Below are 20,594 nucleotides of genomic sequence, written 5' to 3'. Positions count from 1 at the left end.
CTCAAAGGAGCAAAGAGAAGCTCTTTAAAAAAACCCCAAGCAAGGTGATGCTGGTTTGGAAAGAACATTGTCTGCACCTCTTCCTGTAGATATCCATGTGGCAGCTAAGGAGATAGCTGAGATTAACAACTTGGATATGAACAAAATTTATGACAAACTTCTGGCTAAATGGCTGTGTCCAAGCACACCACCCTCAGGGGTAAGTCATCACTTTGGGGTTTGAAGGAAAATGACCAGTTACATAAAATATGAAGGTTTTTTTTTTTTCTCCACTTGTTCAAAAAAATTGAGGTTATTCTACACAAATTGCCTGTAGTACTCCTGAATCTATTTAAGATTTCAATACCTTCCTAAAATAGCACACTGCTGTCTCTGGTGAGAAGGATTTGAAGTGCTTTCCCTTCTGTCTGTGTAGAGATTAAAACCTTCCCCTTGGTGCTGTGTAGCCAGCCTGAAGGAGTAAAGCACTTGTAAATATATCAGCCTCATCAAACACTGATTCCAGGCTTTAAGCAGGGATATGACCCAGCTATTTATCCAAGCAATGTGGAAAACTCATCTAAATTTTCATTTCTTTTTAAAGAAAACCCAAGATATCTTTGGAGAGGTACAGGAGGATGAGGAACTCCGAAGGTACGTGTATTGTCTTACCTGTAATATGGTGAATTATCTTTAACTTGCCAGTTAAAAATGGATCTTTCAAGAAACTGAAATGTGTGTGATTCAGAGCTCACTGTTCTTATTTTTACTTTCTGCTGACATCACTTTTGAATCATCCAATATTTATTTATGCCACGAAGTGCCATTGACAATAACTTACAGATGCAAGTGCTTAAGACTAGATTTTTGGAGGTTTTCCCCTCCTTTTTCATATCCTTGGAATAACTTATCCTTGCTCTTTTTGACAGTGAAATATTTACATTTCAATGACTGTTGATGTGTTGTATTTCAGTAGCTGTGCTTGCATTAAAAACAAACCCATTTTTGCAGAGTTATTTACCTCCTTCAGTCTCGCCCGATGGATTACAGTTCAAGAATGCTTTTTGCAATTACAACATCTGTCACATCTGTGAGTTGCTAAATTCTTATTTTAGCTTTTCACCTCTTATTGAAATCAAATGTTGTCTGCTTAACTGCAAGAGCTTCAACCTATGGCCTTTGCATCTGTGTTTTGGATGGTTTGTGATTTGTATGAGCTCTGTGTTTTCCCCCTTCACCAACCTTTGGGTTAAAACTGGGATTTTCATTGAATTTTGCTATTGACTGCCAAGAGCAGCCCTTGAACTCTGGGTTTTCTAAACTTATTGCTGATATTATCTGAAACAACTTCACTAAACATTTTTTAGAGTGTGCCTTAAGCTGGTGTAAGGCATTGGCTCACTTTGGGTGGAATAAAGGAAAGTGGTAAAATTGTTTCAACAGAACCTTAACCTCCAGTTTTTCCACACTTAATAATTATATTTGTGATATTATATATCACAAATATTCAAATATATTTTTCTTGCCTGCACCAATAATCTTAAATCTAGAAAACCTAGAGGGTTATATACCTCTAGGATGATCCTCTCCAGTTCAGCCAATTGTTGTGACTTTGGGACTGTTTTTCCCCTCAGCCCTTTGGTGACACTCAGCTGACATTTGCTCACAGGACCAGAGCATTCAGGTGTTTGCTCTACCTGGCAGATACCAACACTGTGGAATCACTCTTCAAGAAACCCATTGAGAAAGTCAAGTAAGATGAATTTTTTCCATATTATTAAAGCAACAGAAGGATACTTTTCAGTGTTATCCTGAGCTTGAATATGTGGATTAAATATAAACATCACTTAACTCCTGCTTTGGGGGTTTATTTTCACAGGTATTTTCTGAAGTGCTGCATTTATCTGGCAGAGTTTGAGATTTTGAATATTCCATTTACTTATGAATCATTCCACAAGAGTCCCAAGGAAGGCATGATTAAAGGGCTGTGGAAGAACCACAGTCACGAACCCAGGGTAGGATTTTTAAATCCTTTGTAAATTTTGTTACACACTGTGAATCTACACCTCTCTGCAAAGCACAGGCTTTTCTTAATAGATGTTGCTTCAATGTTTTCTGGAGATGACAGATAAAAGCTTTACCCTTCCTGCAGTTAGAAGATAAAATTATACCCCATTTAGATGGTTTAGGTTTTGTTCCTACTGTGTGTAAAATAATTTTGAAAGTGGCTTGTAAAGGTTTGAAGATCATGAATTTCTGTTAAAATGCAGCGTGTCCTTGCTCCCCTGCAGGCTGTGAGACTGGTGACAGAGCTTAGTTTAGAATACAAAGTGTATGATTCTCAGCTCTGGAATGGCCTCCTACAGAAACTCCTGGGCTTCAATATGGTAAGGAATTTTTAAGGATAAAGTCCTTCAGCAAGGTGAGAAAAAGGCTGGGGTTATGCTGAAGAATGGGATAGATACAGAAATCATAAACCATGGTTACTTTGGGCTCTGAGATACTGAACTGGTGAAGATCTGAGGAATTTGTGTCTTAGCATTGAATTTTGATCTGAAATTGTTGTACTTCCATTTTTTGAAAAGCCCTTCAGAGTAAATCCTGTGGGAATAAATTGATAATTTTCTTCATGTTATTATCATTTTATAACATAAACAGGCACATTCTTGTGTGCAAATATATGCAAACTGTGCATACATGTATGTACATATATACATACACAAAACATGACCCCTAAAATGTGATGGAAATCCTGATTGTTGGCATTCAGAATCTTAATTGCCTGTGATTGTCAAACATTATGTAAAGTTGCTGCAGCCTAAGGAGGTAACAGATGTACCTGGCAGTGTGGTTGATAATTTAATTTACTAAACTACAAAGCATATTTCCATAGGTATCAAAGGAATACAAAGAAAGTACCTTAAGAAACTCTTAAGTTTGCATCCTGCAGACAAAACAAGCTAAATGCAGTCCTGTGGATTATTGCCAAATCTTCAGAAACACCAAAGTACTTGAATGGTTTTTTTTTCCAGATTCAGTATCTAAGAAGAGTTTTGGTTGCAATTACTGGGATTCCTTCATTATGGGAGGTAAGCAAATATTGGCTGGCTTCTCATCTTTTTCTTCACTTAACAAAAACTTAGAGTCTTTGCATGTCAGCCATGAAAAGATTCTCTTTGAATTCCTATTATTTTTATGACAGTGCAATATATCAGTAAACATTGGACAGAATCATTTTGCCATCAGTCAGAATATGCCTAAATCTTAGACTCTGAGATAAGGACAGCAATGTTAGGGAATAATTCATCCAGGATAAATAAAAAGGAATATCGACAGCCTTCTTCCAGGTGCAGTGGGTTGGGGTGTGTGTGTTTATAACACACTTGGTTACACCTGCTTTTGGCTGTTACTTGAAAGAAACCTTGTTGCCAACAGATTCCCAGCTTCAGTCAAGCCTGGCGCAGTGTGGTCCTGTCCCCCTTCCTCACAGGTAGGGGTTGTAACTCACTGTCCTGCTCCTGGAGTAACTTGGTTGTAGATTTACTACACCTCGTTCTCTTTCTTTCTCAGCCTCGTGTCCACCGAGTCCCAAACAGCTCCAGGAGTGCCGGGAGTGCTTTGTGCTTCTGCTCAAGTGAGTTCACAGTGCTGACCTAACTCTGCGCCTAAACATCCTGTCCATAAACCAGACTGGCATTGCCTTTACAGTGTAAAAGGCACATTGTTTCATTATTTGATTCACCACAGTGCTCTGACTTGCTCAAAAGAACCACCAGCGCTCAAAGAGCCTGACGTGAACCAAAAGTTAGTTAGGAAATAGAACAGGTTTGGGTTGGGAGGGACCTTAAAGATTATCTTGAAAGGCATCCTACACTGGATCCTTTGGTGCAGGTATCTGTACCAAAGCTCTGCTCTGGGCCAACAGTTGGCCAGCAATTCCCCTCAAAATAGGACCTTGGCTGCTTAGAAAGAGAAACTGGAGTTGGGATTTGAGATTTTTTTCAGGCTAGAAAATCCCCGTGCATTTGTATTCAGTGAAATTTCAACTTGCTTGGCCATTTCTGAAATTAACGTGAGGTAGAAATGCGTTGCTCTACCTGACTTACAAATCTCAGGGCAGTTGTGCTGGCAGCGCTGAGCCATCCAGTTAAACAAATCACAGCTGAGACCTTCCCTCCTGATCTCCTGAAGGTGTCCTGTCCTGGCTGACCTGGATATCATTGGAATTGCTAAACAATACACCCAGCTGGACCTCCCAGCTTTTGCCCTGGGGTGCCTCTTGGTCATTCCTCACTCTGAGAAGCGAGAGCAGCAAATCCAGGTAAATAACAAGTTTTATGTCCTGTCTCTGCAAGGGAAATGTCTTTAAGCATGTCCTGCTCACCAGAGACTGTCAAAGGTGGTAACTCAGAATTCCAGTTAACTTAAACACATCCCTGCTGATGAATGCTCAACATTTCCCACCCCCAAAGGCTTCTAAAAGGATCATGTGAACACTTCCTCTTCTTTTTTCTTTTAAAGCTCCAGCCATCCCCAGTAGCTTTGTCATACGACTTTGCCTTTAGAGACTTTGAGGATGTTTTATGGGATCCCACCCATAAAACTCGTGGGGAAAAACCCAGCAAAACCCAAGCCGTAGCAGATCATAAGAAAAATACTAAATCCTACTTTGGAAGAGTGTTGAGTTGAAAGCTCCTGACTTCCAAGGAAGATGTTTGATAGGCACCACAAGTTCTGATATAAACCTTTTGCCTTAAAGCCATATCCTCACCATCCATGAGCCTTGACATTTTCCTTTCTCTCTTCATTTGTTTCTATTAATTTATGCTCTGCATTGTTCTCCCTGATGAAGCATTATAGGCTGTTCCCATATTTGTCACGAGCAAACTGGGACCAGTCAAGGCACCTTAAATTCTTAGGCTTCATTAAAGTTACGCTCAGAAGGTTTCCCCAAATCACAGCTTAAGTGTAAAACATTCAGCCAAAAAATTCTGTGACAGCTACAGCAAAACACCATTTGAGAGTTAAAAGCAACACTTTCCATCCAACCACACAGATCCTGGTTTGATAATTCTATGTTTGCACCTAGAATTTCAAAATATTTCTGAATAAATCAAGTATTTGTTCTTGAAGGAGAGTTCCTACTTGAATCAAGCACAGAATAATAATGTTTTGTAACTTATTTTCACAAGAGTTTGTTATCAACGTGTAAGAAAGAAACTGTGCTGCAACAAATAGAGGAACACATGGACACTGGAGAACTGGTAGCATTTGCTTCCCAGGTAAATAAATAAAGTTTACTTCACTTCCCTTTGAGTTGGAGGCTTTTTTGATAGATAAATGTACACAGGACCTTCTTTTCTCTCTCCTCTGATCTTATCCAGCCTTACTTAACAGAATGCTCAAAAAATGTCAAATACTTGTAAAATACATTTTTATTTATGTTGTGCAACTGAAAAACTTCTTGGATATACCCAGTGCTGTGTTCTGGGCTGCCCCTGTTTGGAGGGCAGCAGAACCACCTTGTTTTTTTGAAATAAATATTTGAAGCTAAAAGGCCAAAGGATTTAGGAAACTGCACTTTTGCCTTGCCTTCAGCTGCCTCCCTTTGGGCAAGTTTAACTCATTTCCCTCTCTGAATCTGGGATCAGTTTTCAGAAAATCTGCCATTTCACAGCACTTAAAAAAACAAAATATAAAAAAAACCCCCCCTGTTCTCTATAGAGTCCAGTATGAAAACTATGAGCTCTTACCATTCAAAAGTAAAATCTCTTTTGTCTAAAATATTAATACTTTTCATTACTAAAACTTAAATCTACAGATCAGCTCTTTGGTTTTGGACAGTATCATCAATGAGAAGCTCTATGAACAGTTCTGGAAAACCAAGTATTACCCACTCTTGAAGCAACACCTGATAAACACCCACAGAATAAAAGGGCTGGTGGATTATTTTGCCAAAAATAACTGGTAAGTTAATAAATGGTAAAAAACCAGGTGTAACTGGTAGTAATTACAGGAATTAAATCTCACCTTTATTTGATTTTCATCTGTTTGGAGGTTCTCTAGTACTTGGTGTCTAAGGGGTTTTGAAGTATTGCTAAGTTAAATAAATAAATCTCACCTCACTACTTTGCATACTTAGGACAGAGTTTTACAGCTATTCAAGACCAAGTAAGAGATTGTTAAACCTGGACTAGCAGCAGATGAAATGCAGTTAAAATAGAAGCAACCAGAGTGAAATAATCAAAATCTTGACCTTACCTTTAGGTGAATCCAGCTCAGGGGGGCATCACAGAGTCACAGCTTCAGCAATAAGAACACTCAGAAAAAAATTAATGAGCTGCCTGTACTGAAGACTTGGGAATTGGTGGTTTTGCCACAAAGTTTTCAAGAATTAAAAGTACCTCTTGTGCTCCACTTAAATCACAAAAGGTCCTGGGTTGGGCCCCACTCACCTGTGGGTGGTTCACAGCACTTGGGCTCCTCTCACATCTGGGGGCACTCAGGCCAGAGCCCAAACCTTCGGGCTGGGAGGGTTACCATTTATCCCACACTCAAACTGGGACAGGAACCAATAAACATTTAAATTCTAGAATATATTGATTTTATTAACAGCCCAGGGAAAAAGCCAGGCTTGTTTTCTCTACTGGGAAATGGCAGGACCCATCTGACTTCAAAACTATGGGATCATACTTTGTTTTTCTACTTGTTGTTTAAATCATTGGCTTTTTAGAGAGCTTCATCTGACAAAGCTGATCAGCTTTTGCCTCCTACAGTCTTGATGATGCAACGGTCCTGATTCAAGAGTATCAAGAGAAATGTGGGAATCCTGCTCTGGCAGACATCCCAGCATCTGATCTTCTGCAGGTAAAACAAACCACTTCTGCATTTCAGGCAGTATTTTCTCCTTTTTTCTCTAAAGATTTTCACCCAACTTTTTGCAAAAATACTTTTTAGCCGATCTACTTCAGTAACATGTATTGCATACAATAAAACATCCCTTCATCAATTCAAATAATTCATTTTACCTGAACCAAGTCTGTGCCATGCTAACCCTCACAGTTCCAAGGACTTTCCCAGGTCTTGGATCATATCCCATTTTCCTAAGCCCTATTAACATTGTTCTTTGACCTTCCAGACGTACCTGACTGGATCAGAGGGGTCCTGTGTCCTGGAACTGCCATAAATTAGGTTGAGATTTACCCTTTCCCCTCCTCCCTCTCCTGGCAGGAGGAGGGGCTGTGCATTCAGAACTCTTGTCCTGGTCAAGAGAACATCAGACTAAAACCCCAAAGCTTTTACCAAGAGAGTCCACAACCTCTCCACATTTTTTCAGCTGTTCTAGGCTGCTTCTCCTCCATTCTCCATCCCCCTGAAAACAGTTCAGATTCACAGCAGAATTTCCTGTTTGTAGTCAACAGTTCATACTCAGCACTTTAACTTTGGGAAGGAGTAACGTTTATTTCTTTTACTTCTGTATTTCTCCGTGCTCAGGCCTGCTGTCAGGACCACTCTGAGATGTCACTCACAACAACATAACCTTGCCATCATTGTGATAAGCTTTTATAAAACTGCAGGGGGTATGCTTCATGTAAAATACTTTGCAGACAAATTTTAAGTGTAATTTTATAAACTTACGTATCAATTTTGGCCTTACAGTAAAAATAAAATTATGTGTCAATTTTGGCCTTACAATATAAATTAAAAAATAAACTTATTCATCAGTTTTTGCCCCTTACAGTATTCTGTAAACCTCTTAATTATGAGTTTGTCAATCAACTGATGTTCCAGTCAATAAAATTCCTTTAATAACTTGTGCCAAGGTTTTCTTTTCAACCTACCTCTGACTGCATGAAGTGCAATTAGCCAGAGGTTCCTGAGACACCAGCCTGAAATGTCTTTTTGTCCAGGGCAAAGCAGGTTTATTTTGAACAGAAATAAGTTATTTAGTCAGTTCATGACACAGAAATAAGGGTTCCAGCTGATGGAAGAGTCATAATCCAAAGGCCAAGGAAACTGCCCCCCCATTCTAAACGTTCTGCTGTGGGAGACAAAGATAAAACTCTGTTTTGTTGGAAAGTTACAGCAGTTGTGAGAAAGGGGAGCTGTTAAATACATTCAGTTCCCTGCAGCTGTGGGAACAGAGGAGCCACAAGGTGCAGTTGTCTTGAGCAAGCCATATTTATCTTCAGCAGCTTTGAGAACATCACATGGAATTACATCATTGGGAGCCTCTGTGCATGGAGCAAAGTGCACACACATGGAGTGTCGGATGTGAGCCACAAAGAAAGGAAAGCCTCTCCTCACTGGTTACAGATTTAACGAGATCATCAGCCATAAAAGCACAGGGAGATTTGGAACTGCTTTGATCAGAGAAAGACTCAAACTGTTTACAGTGAAATTATGAGGTAATTGTAATACTTTCAAGCCATTTTACTCCTTTAACTTAGTTGAGAATGGTAAATTGAGAAAATTAAATATAAACTGGATTCTGGAGCAAACCCAGCCTGGTCCCAGAGGCCTCAATGTCTTTGTTCAAGCCCTGTACAAGCATCCCTTAGAAGCTGAACACCAAACCACCACAACTGCTGCATTCTTCCCCAACAACACCTCACAAAGCTCAGCTTTTCTATGAAGTGGAGTTTATTACAATATTAAGGAACGGTATTTAGACAGTTATCTTAATGGAATATTTTACAAATCAATTCATACAGAGAAAAGCAAACACGAGGTTGTTTAAATTCATGACCAAGAAGTTACATTGTTAAGCTGTTAGCGACAGTGCAGGGCTGTAAATGAGCAATCAAGTTTTGGAACTTGCAGTTCAGGAGGAGATGGTAAAAATACCAGACAAGCAAAAACATTTTTAGGATTTCTTGTACTCAATTCTTTCTACCTTCACATCATCTCCAATTAGTTGATAGACATATGTAACTACTGTAGAAGCCTGGATGTCCATCAGCACAAATGAAGGAATGATGTTGCTGGAAAGAGAGGAAAAAATTCATACTGATTGTGTGTCTATAATCCCCTTAGCAGTGTTTTACCAATATTTAACAGAAATCACTTTAAGAAAAATGGGTATTAATTCTGTAAGTAGAGCACATGAGATCTGAGGCTGTATTTCATCTTTCAGTCAAGGAGATTGAGCAAGTACAGCTGTGTAAGTTACACAACTGTAATTATCCTCTCCCTGACATTTAAATCATAAATATCAACCCTCAGGAGTTTGTAATTCAGTTTTGTTACCAAAAAGAAAAAATCCCCCTAATATTCACTTACTTCTCTAAGGCATGGTAGGCTCCTGTAGCTGATCCTGGGTTGATATAGAACTTGTTTTCATGTTCAAACGCCTCAAATTTGTGTGTATGTCCTGAAATGAGGATGTCCACATCAAACTGTCTCTGGAGTAGTGCCAGGCTGGCCATGTCACCCCAGGGGATCACCTGATGGCCGTGAATCAGCCCAATTTTGAACTGTCCAACAGTCACAACTTTCTGTTCAGGATAATTCAGGTTCTACAAATAAAGAAAAATAAAAGCAAACCCAGATTAGACAGATTCCTCTTTAAACCCAACCCTATGCAACACCAAGAAGGGGAAAGCTCAGGAACTCAATTCATGACTTTTAGTTGAATGAACCCCAAATGGCACCTTTATGTAAAAGATACCCCAAAAAAATGGACACTACCTCATCAAAGTCCCCTCTGACAACATGAACATCCCCAGCCAGGGTCTTGAGGTAGTCATAGGTGTCCTTGGTGCAGAGGTTCCCTGTGCACAGGATGTGTTGGATCTTCCCAGGCACCAGCAGCTTTTTGAACTTGGCTGGGAGGCTGTTGCAGCGATGGGGGATGTGGAGGTCTCCCAGCACCAACACCAACTTCAGGGGCAGGGCAGGGGAGAGAGAGGGTTACAGACACGGGTTAGGGCACAGTCAGCACTGCAATGTCTTCTGCAGAGTCACAACTTTGCATTTGGATCTAAAAGCTGCTGAAGTAAGGATGGAATGGTGATGGAATACTGCTCTATTCTGAGGGAAACAAGGGTCTTTGCCAGACCGTGATCAGAGGGAGCTTTACAAACACAAGTTACAGAATTATTTGTGTTTTGTTGCTGAAAGCCAACAGTGCAAGATAACAAATTCCTGTTGTATTACCTTAAGTATTTTACACAAAATTGGGAACTACCATAAACTATCTCACTTTCTTTTTTCTCTAGGACATGTTTCAAGCACAGACCTGGCTAAACTGCAGCCACTTCTCTTAAAAAACTCTTCATCCAAGTTTCTCTCCCCTTATCAAAAAAAAAATACCAAGATATTTTTGAAAAGCAGCAAATTTGCAACATGTGTTAATAGCTGACCAGAAAAGGAAGCGTGCTCACAGTCCTCACTGTAGAAACCACTGAAAAACTGAATAAAGCTAAAAAGTAACAACAAAATACAAACAGGACACTGCAGAGAAGCCAATCCAGGTCACTGCACAGAGTGTTCCCGTTACCACTTCTGTACATTTATAGTTTCAATGCAACAGATGCCAGAATAAAAATGTAGTGGGGGCTTCAAAATTAAGGACTGAGATGATGCAAGGCTGTGGCTTAACAGCACAGGCTTTAAATCTGCAAATAAAGCAATAATGTGAGCAACACAGGATAAATTAATCGTGCAAAAAGGACATGAGAAGCTTTACAAAGCAGGGAGGGGATGTTATGGCACTGCACTGGGAAAACCCTGGATCTGGAGACACTCAGCCCTGGTAACTCAAAGAATGGCTCCATATTAAAGGGATTTTATCTTCCACTTCATGTTAGTGAGGCAGTTCCTAAGATGATACCCTCAAATGTGTTTGTAAAGGACACAGCCCAGACTTATTTCTATAAACAAATATAACTAGGCTAGGAAATTGTATTTTTAAAGATTTTTTTCATGTATTTTTAGGCCATGCAGTTACCTTCAGGCTAAGAGCCCTCAAAGAGGCAGGGGGAACTTGGGTGGTATTTTTGATTTGTTTGGGTTTGTTTTTTTTTTTTATTAAGAACATCTCAGTGCCACCATCAAAGCCATCAGGAGACAGATGGTTGGAAGTACCAGTAAAGCAATAAAAAAGCTTTTTAATCAATGAGTGACCAGTCTAAAACTAAACCAGGAGAGAAAAGAAAAAAAAAAAGAAAGACTTTTTTTATGGTCTTTGAAGAGTAACAAGTGAGTAACAGTGATTTTGATTAAGTGGCAATAGATTGTCCTACTACTGCCTAAGGGACTTAAATGTGCAATGCCAGTTATGTATTTGATGTTTAATAAAATTATCCTACCACTTACACAACCCACCGTGCCAGCAGTGTGTGCACTCAACACGGACATTCCCTGTGCTGACCAACTCTCAGCCCCACATTTCCCCCAAAATCACATTTCACTTCCCATTCATTACAGAAAAGCTTGGCAAACTAAACCAAATGAACAGCACTGCAGTGTGTTTAATCGTCACAGGTATCTGCAGCATAAAGCAGTGGCAGAGAACGATGAAAGACTTGGATTTTGCCAGGAATTTGGGTGTGACCTGGAGCGTGGATTGACCAGCAGCCCCTAAATTCATCTGAGCCACCTGCCACTGACACGGAGTAACACGAACGAGCCCTTACCACGGGTGTTAGCGAGAGCCAAGGAGTAACTTACTCTGTGCCCAGCCTGATTGGAATGAAGGAGTTGATTGCAGGGGATGAGAAACAGGGCGGAACATGATCAATGTTAAACGAGAGGAAGTAACAGAAGAGAAAACACAGCCAAATGAACGGGCAAATAATAATTAATGAATTGTCGATGTTATGAAAGAAGCGTTAAAGAAAATTAAAAAAAAAAAAAATTAATGCGATTACGATAAAATTAATACAAATTATAAACGGGGCTCCTGCAGTGACGGCCCGGCCCTCATCCCCTGGGGGCCTCGCCTCAGCTGGGGACCGCCCTCCCGCCCGCTCTCCCCCGCCCGGGTCGGGCTCGGCTTCCGTGGCCGTGCCGGGGGTCCCGGGGTGTGCGGGGGGTCCCGGGTGGGGTCCCGGCAGTCCCGGGGTCCCCCCGCTCTCACCATCGCGCCCGCTCCGCTCCGGCCCTCCCGGAACCCGCCCGGCACCGCCCCCGCTACGGCGGCTGGGAAGGGAGAACACAGCGCCGAACGCGTTCGTGCCGCTGACTGGGTTTTTACACGCGTGAAACCAGAGCTGTCCGCAAAAGGAGCCGATAATGACATGAGAGAGGGAGAGAGAGACTGATTTATTTATTTCAGAGTTGCGCAAGCCTGGCTGCTCTGTGGTGTCCCACAAACCAAGCACCCCAACTAGCAAAACTTTTTACTATTTATGCATTTTGGGAAACAAAGGAATTTGTGTTCATTGGCTACAAGTTACACACTTCTTTTATTAATTAGTATTTTATTGGTTAATGATTCTCTTGCCTCCCATGCTAATTAGTGCCATGCTCAGCCCTTCTCTGCTTTCAGGTCGGGGGCGTTTCCTGGCTCTGTTTCTGAGCTGGTGCTGCCGAGGGCAGCGCAGGGGCAGCTCCGATCTCTGCTCTGGGAGCAGGGACAGGACCCAGGGAACGGCTGGAGCTGTGTCAGGGAGGGTCAGGTTGGGTATCTGGAGAGGTTCTCCCCCAGAGGGGGCACTGCCCAAGGTCCCCAGGGAATGGGCACGGCCCCGAGGCTGCCAGAGCTCCAGGAGCGTTGGGACAGCGCTGCCAGGGATGCCCAGGGTGGGATTGTTGGGGTGTCTGTGCAGGGCCAGAGTTTGGATCGATGATCCCTGCGTGTCCCTCCCAACTCGGGATATTCCACAATTCCGTAACTCCACAATTTCGTAATTCCGCAATTCCCGGACCTCACGGTTCCACATCCGGGGCTCCTCGCGGCGCAGGCCCCACCCCCGGGGCGTTTCCCGCCCTCCGCGGCCGTGAGGGAGGTGGGGGGGGGCGGCCATGAAGTGCGTGATTGGGGGGGCGCAGCTGCGAGGTACCGGGAACCCGGGGAGCCCGGGGAGCCCGGGGAGCCCGGGGAACCCGGCATATGCGGGGATTGCTGCGGGTCCCGGCAGCGGGACGGGCCGGCGCTACTCCCGGCGCTGCCCTCAGGCGCGGCCCCGAGCGGAACACGATCCCTGGGAGCAGAGCTGGGGATCCGCCTCTCCCTCATCCCAGCGGGATCGGGCGGTTGTGTGGGATGCGGAGAAGAGCGCTGGGTTTGGGGACTCCCAGGTGGAGATGCCGCGGCCTGGCTGCGTGTCTCCCTGTGCACCTCCAGAGGCACAGCTCGAATCCTGGGTGCAGCATTCTGTGGAAGAAACTGCTCTGCCACTGCCAGAGGCGAATCCCAAGGCTCTCTGCTGGGTTCCGCTGTGTTTCTTAGGGTTCCATCTCTCCAGATGTCCTGTTTCTTCTCAGACTTTCCATCTGCTAAATGTCATTTTTAATGGTGGAGTTTTGCCTGATGGAATTAATTTGTGGTGACAGCAGGTGCTGCAAAGGGACGTGCAATATTTGAGGTGCCTCATCAGAGTCAGCTTTCCAAAACATCACGGGTTTGGAAAATTAAAATTTCAGTTAAAAAGAAAAAAAAAACATTTTCCACCATCAATATACAAATTTCCTATACATTTGAAGGAAATGTTTCTTCTTGAATTATTCTGGAGAAAGTGCAGTGTCACCTTTTTATTTTAATTTAGAATGCATACTGCAGTGTTTTCTTTCCCTGACAGTGTTTGGAAGAGCAATACATGCCATAGCACGGATTAGTGATGAATTTTGGTTTGACCCTGTAGAAAAAGGTGTAAGTGAACTTGATTTATTCTAATTTTAAAATCTTTCTTGGAAGCCCAGTATTTTTACTGTTGGACACTGTGTTTTCCTACAGGTGCCTTTCAGTCCATCACATTCTCAGCTCTCTCCACTTTCAGTATGGACAAATGCCATATTTTCTGTGATTGTAATTATGCAGATTCCATTATGGAAGATTTTGTTCCTGCTCTGCCCTAAGATCCTTTGATTTTTTGTTGTCCAGGACATCTGGATTAATGCCACGAGGTTCAGTTCTGTTGTCACATGTCAAAAGGTTTGAGTTTTGTACCACACAGGAGCTGCCTCTAAAAACAACATGTTTTGTACTGTTGTGACTCAACAGGAAGAACACATCCATTAATGCCTCTGATTAATCAAACACCATTTCCAGCAAAATTAGTGTTTTCTCCAGAGGTTTCTTAGTTAAAAGTGATCAGCTCTCCTTGACTCACTGGGAGGATGGAAAACCACAAGTGGAGATTATTTGTTTTAATACCTGAAGAATTTCTGAGGTGTGAGTGGTGTCTTTGCTCATTTGTATGGATCATGTCCCTCAAATGCCCCTACCACAAGCTGAGCTCTGGGTGTTTGGGTAACTCAATTATTTTTATAAATAATTTTAAAATCAATTTTAAAAATAAGTATTTTTAAATTTTTTAATCCTTTTGAGATGTACATTTCCAGGTTTGCTGGTGGCACTGAAGGCCAGAGGAGGCTTTTTTTAAAAAGTTCAATATGAGATAGTTTTGAGTTAATAAATTATTTTACTTCTATTCCATCAGTGCTTAGATCCAATGATGTTGGAGGTCTTTTCCAACCCTAATGACTGTGATTCCATTTCCAGCTTGCCTTAAGATCAGTGAATTCCTCGAGGTCAGCATATGCATGTGTGTTCTTCTCATCCATGTTTTTCCAACATTACTGCTGGACAGCTGTGTCCCAACCGTGTCAGAAGGAAAAGCAGTTATCCCTCCCCTGTAAATTGATAATTAAGGTACATTTTAATGAGTCATTGCCCACAACAGCAAATTAACCCAATTTCCAGCTGAAATTATAATGGGTGAGGATCAGCCTGGGCTCTCCCAGAGTCCCCAGAGCAGTTTAGGGAAGCCTTAAGTGCAGGAGCTTGAGATAAACCAGGGTACAAACCCAGGGAAATGATATTTATTGCAAAGCTGTTCAGGGAGTAACCTCTGCACTGATTTATCTTTTTTTACAGTCAGTTCTCCCTGTGTTTAGATGTGTAAATGTGCTGGAAAGGAATGTAGAGAAATGCAGCATCTTCACCAACCCCAATGACCACCACATCACCTTTCAGCTCCTCTGCAGGCACGGTAAGGTCACAGGGGAAGTGACCTCACAGAGAAACAGTTAAAACCCACAACATTTCATGCCATTATCAATGCAGGAGCTGGTCTCATCCTCAGCCCAGCAGGCCTGGGAATGTTCATCAGCATCAGTCTTTGGAAAATTCCTAAATAAACATCATCTCCCCCCACAGAGCTGTGCTGGGTTGGAGGCAGTGGTTTGTATTATCAATAGTCCAGCTGGTGTTACCAATAATGGGATAATCACTGAATTGGCTCTCCAGACAACTGAGCTCCCTTAGCACATCCTTACCCAGAAATGCAGAGATCTGTAGGGTTTGGCTTCTGCATTCCACCCCCTTTTATATTATTTTACCAGTTAATTACTGAGGCCATTTCCCACCCTGTATTTGTTGCACTTGTTGCTGTTCATGCATTTCTTGTGGATCCTTAAAAAACTCGGATGCTGTCCAGGCACAGCTAATAGGATGGAGGGAGTCGAAGATGGCAGGTGGATTCCATTTTCTGTTTGTGGTGAGTTATTTCCATGTAACTGGACTAAGTCCCCTGGTTACTTCCTCTATTCAACAATTAATACTTTAGAAAAAAGAAGTACATTTTAAAATTACAGCCCAGAACTGATTTTTGTTCATTTCCTTTATACTCAGGTGTTGTAAAAACCTATAACCTGACATTCCAAGAGTGTGATCCCTTGCAGGCTATTTTTGCAAAGCACATGTGTCCAAACATTCTTAAAGTCCACTCCAGGTAACAAACACAGAATTCTTTTTTGTTGAGTTTTACTTTCTAATGTAACAAATGCTAAATAGTCATAGATAGAATTATTTTAGTGTTGAATGACATTTTACAGGCTGCTGGCTGATGTGATGATTCACTTTCCAACCAGTCAAGAAGAAATAACCTTGTCAGTAACTCCAATGAAAGTTTGTTTCAAGAGTTACACTGAGGAAGACACTGGTAAGGAAATTTAAAACGTGAACCAATACTTGGGGGTTTAATGCTTTTTTTGAGGTGAACTCAAGGAATAATAACTGTCATTATATAAATGTGGGATGAATTTTATGGCTGAACGATATTTTTAACAGAACATTAGAGAGAGAGATTTTAAGTCATGCTGCCACCCTCTGGTTTTAATAAATTAAATAAATTGAAATAAACTGAAACATCTTCCTGGTGTCAGTAGCAGATCTCAGACTGAGCAGCCAATTGAAATAAATTACGCCTCTTGGTGTAGGCTTGAAAGAGGTAATTACTGTGCTGCAAGAGCAGAAGCCCGGCAACTGCCAGGAAAAAGGGGATAATTTTATGTTTTAAAAAGAACTATTTAAATCTGAATACCACAATTACAGAATTGATATCATTAGAGAGTATATTTTAGTCTGAGGACAGCACAGAGTGTCAGCAGGCCCTGCACTGTTACTGCCATGGTCACATCTCCAGGACACGGAGAACAAGCTGTAGGTTCTTGGGGTGTGACTCAAACTAATTTTGAAGATATAATTGTGGTTCTGAAGTAGAGGTTCTTGTATATCATATAATAAAGAGATTCTTTTCGTACTTGTTATGACCAAAGCTGGGGATAATGACCTGGGAAGAGCTCGGAGCACTGGGGTGGGAATTGGGCTAAGAGACAGGGGAGAGCAGGAAACTGGCTGGAGTGAAACAGGGCAGAAATTACTGAAAATACAAAGATTACATTTTGAATGACAAATGTGGTTACTTTGGAAACATTCACTTACCAGGACTATTGTCAGAAAGAAAGCGAAAAATGGTACAATTGTAAAGAGATACCAAACCCCAGGGAGGGAGGAGGAGGGGCAATGAGAGGCACTGTGCTCGTGGTGAATCTCCCTGCCGGCAGCACCTCCCGTGTCCTTTGAACACCTCACCTGGCCATGGCCTGGGGGATTCCACGCTCAGGTTTCACAGAAATCGAACCCTCTGCCCAGACCCGCTCTCCTTTGTGGCTCAGCCACAGCTGCACGTGTGTGACAAACACCGCCTGCCACAGCTACAAGGAACTTCTTAGCAGAGCCTGCTTGAACCCTCGGTGGGGCCCTGAAGGCTGAGATGAAACAAAGCTCCTGAGCAGAGAAAGGGAAGAGAGAGAATCGCCTGTAACACTCCCTCAGCAGCCTGGCTTTGCCGGGGAGCAGCTCGAGCTGCTGGGGAATTTCTCTGAGCTCTCTGGGACTATCACACTTCAGGAAAGCGCCCTCTCACTTTCTCTTCACACACCTATTAACAGCCACGGTAACAAACAACTGAATACCTGAAAATGAACAGCCAATTTCCTGTTGCCACTTAAGGGTCAGGAAAAGATTGTAATTGTTAAAACAAAGAGCCTCAGTCCACCTCCATTGTGCTCTGGTGATTGGCAGCAATTTTGATTAATCTGTTAAAGTCAAGGCCGAATTTTGGGTTTCCCATCCATGCAACAATAGGCAGCTGGGAATATTAGTGATGGATGCCTGTGGAAGAAGCAGATCTGCAAAAACAGCAGCAGGTATTGGGTTAGATCACACAGCAGAACATGGAACAGGTTCTGCTAAAATCCATTTAAATCTACACAATGTACTCTAGATAGATTCAGGATTTTACTTAATTATAATATATATATGAGCTAAACATTTACTACTGTTAACCACTATAAAACCACAATTATTTGTTCAAACAATGCTGATGTAAAAACCTCAGGGTTATAATCACAGTTTCGTTGAGTTCAAACTTCTGTGAGTCCTTGACTTTGTTGTTATCTCAAACAGACTTTTCAAGGACAATGCTTACTGAGATACAGCTCAGTCCTGAGGAATTTGACTACTTTCAAGTTGGAGTAGATTCTGAAGTGACATTTTGCCTTAAAGAACTGAGGGTAAAGTAAGAATTTGTCTGGAAAAAAACCCATTTCCCATTAACTTGCCTGACTGGACCAGAACAACACAGGATGGTCCCTGGGGAATGGCCCTGGGCTGTGTCCTACCTGACAGCAGCAGGGTTTCAGCACCTGCTTGAGGATTAGCTTTAAACCCCAGGATCCCCAAAACACAGCAGAGCCCCTCACAGCAGCCTTTGAAAGGCAAACAAAACATTTCTGAAACAAAAATGTGGTTTCTGTGCTGGGCAGACACAGCACAGCTGCCCCAGGGAAAGCATCGTGACCAGGGAAGTTCTCCATGCAGAACCTCCTCTGGCAAAGCTCTGGCAAGGGAGGACAGAAATCATTCTTAGAAGCAGCAGACTTTCCCCCTCTTTTTGCCAGTAAACAGCAGCTGGGATAAACTTACATTCAAATATTAATGTTCTGGGTTTAACAAGCACTTCACCCCCCCCTTCTCTGCAGGGCCTGCTGGTGTTTTCCGAAGCCACCAGTGTTCCTGTGTCCATCCACTTCGACAGATGTGGGAAGTACGTGTGGGAACTGCCCTGACTGGACTGGACTCCCTGCAGTCACCCAGTGAATACTGAACTGCAGATTAGAGCAGATTTTCATTTCAAACCAAAAGCCATTTCTAACCTGTGATCCAGGAGTAGAGTTTGTAATTCCACATAAAGCACTGAACCCAGGCATGGGCACTGCCAAGGCAGCCGTGCTGACTGATGAGCTCCTGTGTATAAATTACCTGGACACCTGAGGCTCTCAGTCTCATGCATGCCATGATTTATTTAGCACTTTACAGAAACAATGCGTTTTCTGAATAAATAGAATTTTAACAATTACATATTTAAAGCTCTCATTTGATACTGCACAGCATTTGGTCATTGGAGCAGTGAGATCTGCAACAGGAGCCCCTCTCTCATTCCTCTGCAGCAAATACAGGAGATTTTCAGCTTTTCAGAGGCACTTTTTAACCCATATGTAGAATCACAGGATCTGTGTCACCTCCCACAGTATCTGTAATTCTCTGTGCTGTTTTGTCTCAATATTTGTGTTTAGACCCATTGCTTTCAGCATTGAGGACCTGCTGCTGGAGGCCAGCTTTATCCTGGCTACCTTGTGTGAGGCTGAGAAGGAGGGAGCTTCCCCAGAGCCTCCCTGCTGCCCACAGCCCTGGGACAGGTAACGGGGGCTGAGGGTGAAAAAGAGGTTTTAAGAGGGTGAAAAACTCAGGTTTTCACAGGAAAACTCTGAACTAGAGGGGTTCAGGAACATCTCAGCAGCACAACAGCAACAAAGGGGTGCAAGAGAGAACACTGTACAAGCTGCTGCTTTCCTGATCTCCACGGGGTCTGGCTGCAGCAGGAGGGAAGATGCTGAGAATCTCCTCTAAAGCTGTAATCTTTTCACAAACAGAAAAAAAGGGTATTCCAATGAAACACAAAGCCAGTTCCTAACTGCCCTACTCTGTCCAATCCAGCTCAAAGACACCTATGGATAAATCTGAACAGACCTCCATGGATGGAGCCAGCAAGGCAGACATGGCCGCTTCCAAAAAGCCACAGCAGAAGGGAAACACTCCAAGCATGGACTCTGCAAAACCCCCAAGTGCTTTGGCAAACCAAGAGGTAGAAAGTATTCCCAGAGGCACGGAGAGGGATGTGCCAGGCAGAGCAGGAGCAGCCACGGCTGAGGCAGTGGGAGGAGAAGCCACAGAGGCTCCTTATGAGAAGGTGAGAGAACTCCCCGTGGTGTCAGCACTGGAACCCCACAGCTGCTGTTTGGCTGAGCACCCCCACGTGCACGGGAGGTTTCAGTGGCATCAGCTGTCACAGCAGCACCGCTGGAAAACCCCACCACTGCTGGGAACACTCCTGGGGGGCAGGTGGGTGTCACTGGGAAACGCTGCAGCTGAGAAAGATCTTGAAGTAGCAAAGGCTTCACAAATATTTAATGCCCCAATTCTGTATCACAGAATTCTTACCTGTACAAATACTGCATTTCCCAGTTTCATTCCTTATTCTTCGGAGCTGTTTCTTCCAAGGAGAAGGAGGCCATCGGTGACACCTTCCAGAGTTTGGTGACAGCCAGTGACACCGAGGAGGATTTTGGTGCCTTGCAGAGCTCCCAGGTTCTGTAGTTCCAGTGTTGGGGTCCAAGGACAGAGAGTGGGGAGTGCCCAGGAGGGAAGGGCAATGCAGGCCCAGCATTTGTCACTGGTGCTGTGACCCAGCAGCACAAAACGTTCTGGAACTGTCAGTGCTCTTGTAATGGCACAAATTTAGGTCACAGTTGACTCTGTTGAGGTTTGTGTGTTCTGCAGGAACTGCTGGGGTTCTGCTCTCAGAACACTCTCACTAAGAGAGTCTCAGCTGGAATTCAAACTCTGTTACCACATCAGGCAAATGAAGCTGCTGTTCTGGTTAAGGGTGCTGGAAAAATAACCCAACCATGCCCTCTGCCACAGCCAAACCCAGCCCAGCTCCAGAACTCAAGTTTTTACAGAGACTCTGCAGAACCAGCATTTAACTGAACAACCAAAGTTGTCACAGAATTGCATTTTAAAAAATAAAGGTTTGTGTTTCAGA

General features: G+C 42.9%; 3 protein-coding genes across 9 annotated transcripts in view; 2 read left to right on the top strand and 1 right to left on the bottom strand.

The window, feature by feature from the left end:
- The window catches only part of KNTC1 (kinetochore associated 1), a 32,137-nt gene extending 24,008 nt beyond the window's left edge, over window positions 1–8,129 (top strand). For 2 of the 4 annotated variants that reach the window (XM_032128064.1, XM_032128065.1), the window contains exons 51-64: window positions 90–199; window positions 584–633; window positions 991–1,069; window positions 1,614–1,732; window positions 1,859–1,994; window positions 2,271–2,366; window positions 3,012–3,068; window positions 3,415–3,469; window positions 3,550–3,613; window positions 4,171–4,300; window positions 5,172–5,261; window positions 5,801–5,946; window positions 6,756–6,846; window positions 7,118–8,129. In XM_032128064.1, the coding sequence (XP_031983955.1) occupies window positions 90–199; window positions 584–633; window positions 991–1,069; window positions 1,614–1,732; window positions 1,859–1,994; window positions 2,271–2,366; window positions 3,012–3,068; window positions 3,415–3,469; window positions 3,550–3,613; window positions 4,171–4,300; window positions 5,172–5,261; window positions 5,801–5,946; window positions 6,756–6,846; window positions 7,118–7,165 (1,271 nt within the window). In that variant the 3' untranslated portion in view covers window positions 7,166–8,129. Of the gene's footprint in view, window positions 1–89; window positions 200–583; window positions 634–990; window positions 1,070–1,613; window positions 1,733–1,858; window positions 1,995–2,270; window positions 2,367–3,011; window positions 3,069–3,414; window positions 3,470–3,549; window positions 3,614–4,170; window positions 4,301–5,171; window positions 5,262–5,800; window positions 5,947–6,712; window positions 6,847–7,117 lie in introns of those variants that run through there. The other 2 variants (XM_032128066.1, XM_032128067.1) reach the window with 2 other exon arrangements.
- Window positions 7,885–12,167, bottom strand: VPS29 (VPS29 retromer complex component). 2 transcript variants are annotated; one of them, XM_032128074.1, is made up of 5 exons: window positions 12,062–12,167; window positions 11,653–11,664; window positions 9,670–9,861; window positions 9,262–9,497; window positions 7,885–8,963 (listed from the first exon to the last, which is right to left on the bottom strand). In XM_032128074.1, exons 1-5 carry the CDS (start codon window positions 12,062–12,064, stop codon window positions 8,846–8,848), a joined length of 561 nt encoding a protein of 186 aa, XP_031983965.1. In that variant the 5' UTR covers window positions 12,065–12,167; the 3' UTR covers window positions 7,885–8,845. The 2 variants fall into 2 exon arrangements, with proteins under 2 accessions (XP_031983965.1, XP_031983966.1); XM_032128075.1 differs by lacking the exon at window positions 11,653–11,664 and having other exon boundaries at window positions 12,062–12,153.
- Window positions 12,168–12,977: 810 nt separating this feature from the next.
- On the top strand, window positions 12,978–20,594 carry RAD9B (RAD9 checkpoint clamp component B). Of its 3 annotated transcripts, XM_032128175.1 has the most exons (9): window positions 12,978–14,797; window positions 15,023–15,137; window positions 15,779–15,878; window positions 15,982–16,088; window positions 17,897–18,003; window positions 18,472–18,536; window positions 19,066–19,188; window positions 19,487–19,739; window positions 20,015–20,594. In XM_032128175.1, the coding sequence occupies exons 1-9, from the start codon at window positions 14,708–14,710 to the stop codon at window positions 20,144–20,146; spliced, it is 1,092 nt and encodes a 363-aa protein (XP_031984066.1). In that variant the 5' UTR covers window positions 12,978–14,707; the 3' UTR covers window positions 20,147–20,594. The 3 variants fall into 3 exon arrangements, with proteins under 3 accessions (XP_031984066.1, XP_031984064.1, XP_031984065.1); XM_032128173.1 differs by having other exon boundaries at window positions 19,487–20,594; XM_032128174.1 differs by lacking the exon at window positions 12,978–14,797 and having other exon boundaries at window positions 15,048–15,644; window positions 19,487–20,594.

Source organism: Corvus moneduloides, chromosome 18 (assembly GCF_009650955.1).
Source record: "Corvus moneduloides isolate bCorMon1 chromosome 18, bCorMon1.pri, whole genome shotgun sequence".
In the NCBI taxonomy this organism is placed as follows: Eukaryota; Metazoa; Chordata; class Aves; order Passeriformes; family Corvidae; genus Corvus; species Corvus moneduloides.
The sequence above is the reverse complement of the archived record's forward strand: the minus strand, read 5'-3'. Positions and strand labels throughout refer to the sequence as shown.

What these genes read in the sequence shown, in the direction of transcription:
- VPS29 (XM_032128074.1), bottom strand. An exon ending in TCAGAGGGGACTTTGATGAG is followed by an intron (nt 9,498 to 9,669) that starts GTAGTGTCCATT and finishes CTTTATTTGTAG; the next exon opens with AACCTGAATTATCCTGAACA. An exon ending in GCCTACCATGCCTTAGAGAA is followed by an intron (nt 8,964 to 9,261) that starts GTAAGTGAATAT and finishes CTCTCTTTCCAG; the next exon opens with CAACATCATTCCTTCATTTG.
- RAD9B (XM_032128173.1), top strand. Translation starts at nt 14,708, where the DNA reads ATGTTTTTCCAACATTACTGCTGGACAGCTGTGTCCCAACCGTGTCAG. An exon ending in TCAGCTCCTCTGCAGGCACG is followed by an intron (nt 15,138 to 15,778) that starts GTAAGGTCACAG and finishes CTTTATACTCAG; the next exon opens with GTGTTGTAAAAACCTATAAC. An exon ending in TTACACTGAGGAAGACACTG is followed by an intron (nt 16,089 to 17,896) that starts GTAAGGAAATTT and finishes TATCTCAAACAG; the next exon opens with ACTTTTCAAGGACAATGCTT.